The following is a 6,202-nucleotide window of genomic DNA, read 5'->3' on the forward strand; positions in this document are numbered from 1 at the left end:
AAGAGTTCTGAGAGATATACTGTGAGGTTGCCCACCCTTAGTGATGTGTGACTATACACGTTGGAGGTGACAAAGTAGAAATTCACAAAACCCTGGAAACCTGCTACAGTCCCCTGACCACACAGGGCCGGTTCCCAGGCTGCAGGGCTGCTGTTGCATTCGTCCAGACACACACAGGCTGGGTTGCGTCTAACGGTCTCCCCGGCCCTTGCTCTGCACAGGCTGCCCCGCAGGTCCTGGGGTGGCTGCTTGGCTTGCCAAGGGAACGAAACTGAAAAGCAGCCGCTCTTTTCCACTCGGCAGATGCTAAGGCACTAAGCGTCCCGTCCAGCCCACGGGAAGAAACAGTCTTGCCTTGGGCTGAGGCACTCGGGGCTTGTCCCCAGCTCTGTCTCAGCAGGTTCTGGGCATGGACGTGTGTCAGAACTCTGCGCAGCAGCCTGTATGTCCCCAGGAGGCGCCGGCTGAGGAGAGAACGCTACAGGACAATGACACCGTGGGACCCCCTGGAGGTAAAGCAAGACACCTTCCTCACCTGTTGTCCTCACTTGCTTTTCCGGTGATAGATGTTTAAGTCAACTTCAGTGACAAGAACTCCCAGTTCCTTTTAACTCTGGATTTTGACGGTAATGAAGCTGAAGAGAGAAATGCTTTGAGCCAAGTAGAAACAGCATGAAAAGCAATTCCAGCTTCTTTCAGTAAGTTCTCTCAAAGTCCACACACTTGCTTTTTTTCTTGTATTGCTGTGTTTTTTGTACAAAAAACTTTTCAAAAATACACAAAAGCTAGACTTGCTTGTACTTTTTGCCAAAATGCGTTCCTGGCAGCTTTGCTGTCCTTGTAAATCACAACGGATTTCCCTGGTAGGGATGAGGGGACAGTGTAGGTCGTGTTTCAGGAAACAGATTCAGAATTGAATAAATAGTAAGTGATGATGTCACAAAACCTGAGAGAATGAAAAACATCTATAATCCTTTAGAGTATAAAAATGTGTTCCAACTCAACTCACCAGAGATCTTTTTAACTGAATTGTCTACCTACAAATGCAACTCTAACTTGAATCTAAAATTTGCTGTCCAGTTATCAGGCTTGCTTAGATGCAGTAGATGAGCATGTTTTAGTGCAATACTCATTTATTTTTTTACTTCGGGTGCTAGGTTTATGTCTACATTTCTTTGCAGTGCTGTTCGGGCCAGTGCGCCTTGTCAAGCATAGTATCTGTCAGTGTGTTCACCTGTAAGTCAGTCCACTGAATTTTAATTTCAGAGAAGAGGACATCCTTAAGATGTAACCCGGGGGAGGAAGGGAAACACTCAGTGTGGGGAGGCCAAGTCAGTGGGGATCGGTGTCCTAACAGTGAGCTAACCCTGGCTCATCCTGGAGCCTGCCTTGTAGGGAATCTGCAGGCTGGCTGTTTAACATGATCACTGTAGATTTTTACTCTGTTAAAGCATACACGTTCATAGACTGCTCAAGGCAAAGGCTTATCAAAAATGCTCAAAACTCATCACGTTATCTTACCTATTTAGTTATTCTTGATGCTCTTGAGATTCTTCATGGCCATTGTGTCTGCATACAGAAAAACGGCACAATGATGCCTCTGTGTGTGGATGTTTGGCTGTATCTCTTCCTTGTGGTGTCAGGTCGCGCATTTCAAGTTGGCTAAGGCAGGAACGTTCACACCAGCACCTTTGTCAAACAATCAGCATCCTTCGTCCTCTCTGCACGCGCTGGGAGATGTTTCTTGACACCACTGTTTAATCTTATTCTGTATTGCGCTACCCCCGAATTCAGAGCCAGCCTCAGACCAGTGAAAGAGGTGCACATTAGCAGGTACCAACTTAACTGCTAGGCTAAATGCCTGGCCCAATTCTTATACTTTGGCAAGATACACCGGAGATGGATTAATTTCTAGAAAAATGAAGTCTGGGCAGTTCAATGTAATTCCAAGGTGTTTTCTTTCTATGTAATTAGCTTCAGTTGTTGAAAGCATTCCCGAACGCTTACTGCACTTGCTGCGCTGTGAGCCTGGAACAGGGTGTGGGCCAGCAGCGCAGCACTGACCTGCTGGAAAAATTGGTGACACCTGAAGTAACTCACAGAGCCTGCTGTTGTGTTCCTTCCAAGATCCACTCCCTGTCCCCTCCTCGACTCCCCTCGTTCTGCCTTGGCCTCCTCCCTCACCTCCAACCCATTGAAATAACAGGCTGCTCTTTCCTACCCTGGGGTAAACATTTACCAGACATATCCCAGGCAACAAAGGTAGGTTTCATGCAAGTAAAATGGATCTTCTTGAGTCCACGAACTCCTCACCGTGAGTGCCATTTCCTGCTGGTCCCAGCTCCTTTCCTTGAGTACTGGTGGCCGCTGGGCAAGCATGGATGCAGCATCCTCCCTCCTGACATTTGCACCCACTGCTCCTTCTATTCTTAACCACCCTGGAACACCTGCAACAAGGATGTCAGCCACAATCAGGTGCCCTTTTCGGCCCATTTTACATAATATTTGAGAGTGTAATAGCAGGTCATGGGTTAAAGAAGTATTTAAAGCAATAGTAACCTAATAGTGAGGGCTCATCTAACAACCTCCCCGAGGCCTGCAGTGCTTGGCTCAGTCTTGTTGGCCTGTACCTTTTGAGGGGCAGTTGCAGGAAGGACTTAAGGAGCACATTCCAGCCAGCTTGTGGGAATGCTCCTGAACCTCAAGCCTAAAAATAGGTCCATGCCTACCCAGCTCCTCCTCACCCAGACAGCTTATGCTTGCCAACTTGCTGGTAAGCTGGCTTCCTCGCCCAGTAAGGCATGGCTGGGGATGGACTTGTACCTGTCCTGTCTTCCCCTAGACAAAAGAGAGATCCGAGGCATCTGTAGTCATTCTGTCACACAGTAGCAGCCAAACATGAGGGATATGTTGGAGGAAATCTTTCATGGATGCTTGAAACTCGGGCGCTGCAGGAGTCCATCTGTACTGCTTTCCCTACGCATCAAGTTTAAATCAAATTAGGCACAGTAAGAGGTTGATGACAATCACCAACAATCAACCGGAGTCATTATGACAATATATTATAGTCAAGATTATCTAAAACATACAGTTCCAGAATTTTTCCATTTACTATTTGGACCACAGTTGACTGTGATTGAAGCTGCACAGTGGGAAACACAGATAGGCACCTGTCATACCAGCATCACATCAGAATGTCAGGCTGCGAATCCCTGAGGTTTTGTGACAGCTTGCAGCCACTGGCACTGAGGGTGGCACCTTTCCGCCGCAGAGTTGGATGTATCTGTTCCTGTGTCTGTGCGTGTGCGCACACATGCTGACTGAATTAACAATCCTGAATCCCACTTCTGCTTCCCAGATCCTCAGGAATTAGAACCGTCCCTCCGCAGCCTCCAGAAATTCGTCCCTACAGACTATGCCAGCTACACTCAGGAGTCTTACCGCTTCGCAGGCAAGAATATCATCATTCAAGAATCCATAGAGAGTTACGGAGCAGTGGTGTGGCCAGGGGTGAGGACTGGTACACTCGTCAAGTTGGGGTATCCAGAGACAATCCATTCCCTACATCTGTGCTGCCTGGAGCCACTGCCAAATATTCTAACATTCTGTGAGATTCTGGAGACTTCTTCCAGATGCACTGGTTTTGCTTGATGCTGTGTCGACACATTATTTGAAAGTTGGAGTTATAGAAATGAGAGAGCAAGATACTTCTATTCACAGGGTCGCTTCCCAGCCAGCCACATGGTTAGGCAGGGCCCAGGACAAAGCCAGCAGTCACGAACTTCTTCCAGGTCTCCCCTGTGCATGGCTGCGGACCAGATATTTAGGTTATCTTCTACTGCTTCTCCCAGGTGCATCAGCAGGGAGCTCGATGGGTAGTGGTACAGCTGGGACATGAACTGGCACACATGTGGAATACCTGATTTTCCACAATGCTGGCCCCTACCTCAAACTTGAGAAACAGGAGGCACAGTCTGCAGGAGTTGTCAAGTTTTGCTTCTTCTCTTTGCAATTTAGCTGCTGTTTCTACTGCATGAATGTGGACACCTCATGAATCAATGCTAATTAAGCATTTTTTTAAATTTGTAGAACAGTGCAAAAAACACAGCTTTATTCATGAACCTTGTTCATGCTCAGAGTGTGGTCCACAGGTTGGCAGACTGGCATCCTCTGAGCGGGCTGTTTTAGTTGTGCAGAAATGTTGAGCTCCATCCAGGCCCACTAGCAGACCTGGTCTGTGATAGGTTATTCCAGGCATTTGCTGGTACATGGAGGCTTCAGAAGCCTATTCTGAGTCTGAGTATTTCTTAATTGAATCTCTTCAACAAAATAAAAGAACTGTGGCTGGGCATGGTAGTTCAACTGGAAAAGCTCCTCCACCTCCAAGTGCCAGCATTCCTTATGGATGCCGGTTCAAGTCCCACCTATTCCACTTCCCATCCAACTCCCTGCTTATGCCCTGGGAAAGCAGTGGAAGATGACCCCAAACCTTGGCACCTGGCACCCACATGGGAGATCTGGAAGAAGCTCCTGGTTTCAGATCGGATCAGCTCCAGCAGTTGTGACCATCTGGGGAGTTAATCAGCATATGGAAGATCTTTCTGTCTTTCTCTCTGTAAATCTGATATTCCATTAACAAATAAACTAAAAAAACAACTGCTCATTTGTCTAATATGGCAAAGTCCTAAACCAACTTGAGATTTGTAAGAGTTGGGAGAGAGGTTTTTGTTGAACATTCAATGTGTTAAGAGCAGAGACCAGCTTGACTAAACCAGTGTTAAGGAATTGCTGGATTTCATGCAACCTTTCCCTGTTTTGGAAGAGTCAAGCTGGTCTGATTTTCCTATTCTTTGGAGATTAAATTTGATACAGACAACTGCTTCTCTAGGGTCTTAGGTGCAATTTACTAATAACTTTCATATCCCAGGGGTGATATGACATTGAAATATTGAGCCCTCTGACAAACTTTTTGTTTTAGTGTTTATCATAGAGTAGCAGCATGTCAATTAGAGTGATGAATGTCTTTTAGGCCACGGCTTTGTGTCAGTACTTGGAGGAACATGCAGAGGAACTCAGTCTCCAAGACGCTAACATCCTAGAAATTGGCGCTGGACCGGGCCTTGTTTCCATCGTGGCCAGTATTTTAGGTTTGTTACTCCTGATCTTGTTTCATGAGACCTTTACTGTGACCAGGACACTGAGTGTGCTACATGACAAGCTAAGGCTTAAGGGCTTGCTCATGCTCAAAATGTCACACAGCGGCACTTGGTCTGATTATCCAGTGACAAGATAGTTGAGTCTTAGGTTAAGAGACTCCTCCAGTGCACCCAGCTTCCCTGTGAAGGAGTGGAACATCCCGTTGATAATAATGACTGGGGTGAGGGTGGACAGGGTGCTACTGACACTTGTTTCAAGGACAAGGAGGTGCACCACCTTATGATGCCCCAGGTCTACCTCCACCCCTAAGCTTGAAGTATGTTAGATGCATAAAGCTTGCCTGCCTGTGGGGTCAATCCTGGATCTCCAGTATGTTTCCAGCGACTACTGTAATTTATTTTTCTCTTAGGAGCTCAAGTCACAGCAACGGATTTGCCTGATGTCCTAGGCAACCTGCAATATAACCTCTTAAAAAACACACTAAAACGTACAGCACATCTGCCTGAAGTGAAAGAACTGGTGTGGGGGGAAGACTTGGAGCACAACTTCCCAAAGTGTGCATTTTACTACGACTACGTGCTGGCTTCCGATGTGGTCTACCACCACTACTTCCTGGACAAGCTGCTTGCCACCATGGTGCACCTTGCCCAGCCAGGGACAGTGCTGCTGTGGGCAAACAAGTTCAGGTTCAGCACCGATTATGAATTCCTAGACAAATTCAAGCAAGTCTTTGAGACAACTCTCCTGGCTGAATATCCAGAGTCATCCGTCAAAATTTTTAAGGGGATTCTCAAATGGGACTAAATCAAAACAAAATGCCTTTGAAAAGATGAAGGTCTCTTTTGAGTTGTTAGATTTATTTTTTTACAAGATGGAGAAGGCTCTGTATAGTGAAATTGGGGCTGGGATAAGGGAAATACCAGGAGCCTATGGAACTGTATCATAAAATGGTAATAAAACGTAAAAAAAAAAAAGACAAAAAAAAAAGAATCTTATACAAATTTAACTAGGAAAAGGGAGGAGATACCGAGTAATAGCAAACAGC

At 46.3% G+C, this 6,202-nt stretch overlaps 1 protein-coding gene across 1 annotated transcript; it reads left to right on the forward strand.

Moving 5' to 3' along the window:
• The first annotated feature begins 409 nt into the window (after positions 1–409).
• METTL21C (methyltransferase 21C, AARS1 lysine) lies at positions 410–5,979 on the forward strand. Its single transcript, XM_004577623.2, has 4 exons — positions 410–512; positions 3,359–3,510; positions 5,030–5,147; positions 5,567–5,979. Exons 1-4 carry the CDS (start codon positions 410–412, stop codon positions 5,959–5,961), a joined length of 768 nt encoding a protein of 255 aa, XP_004577680.1. The 3' UTR covers positions 5,962–5,979.
• The last annotated feature ends 223 nt before the right edge of the window (positions 5,980–6,202 follow it).

This window comes from Ochotona princeps, chromosome 12 (assembly GCF_030435755.1).
Source record: "Ochotona princeps isolate mOchPri1 chromosome 12, mOchPri1.hap1, whole genome shotgun sequence".
In the NCBI taxonomy this organism is placed as follows: domain Eukaryota; kingdom Metazoa; phylum Chordata; class Mammalia; order Lagomorpha; family Ochotonidae; genus Ochotona; species Ochotona princeps.

Bases quoted from the DNA above. Each gene is read 5' to 3' on its own strand.
- METTL21C (XM_004577623.2), top strand. From the start codon at position 410: ATGGACGTGTGTCAGAACTCTGCGCAGCAGCCTGTATGTCCCCAGGAG. The intron at 3,511-5,029 runs GTGAGGACTGGT...AATGTCTTTTAG, and splicing joins GAGCAGTGGTGTGGCCAGGG to GCCACGGCTTTGTGTCAGTA. The intron at 5,148-5,566 runs GTTTGTTACTCC...TTTTTCTCTTAG, and splicing joins CATCGTGGCCAGTATTTTAG to GAGCTCAAGTCACAGCAACG.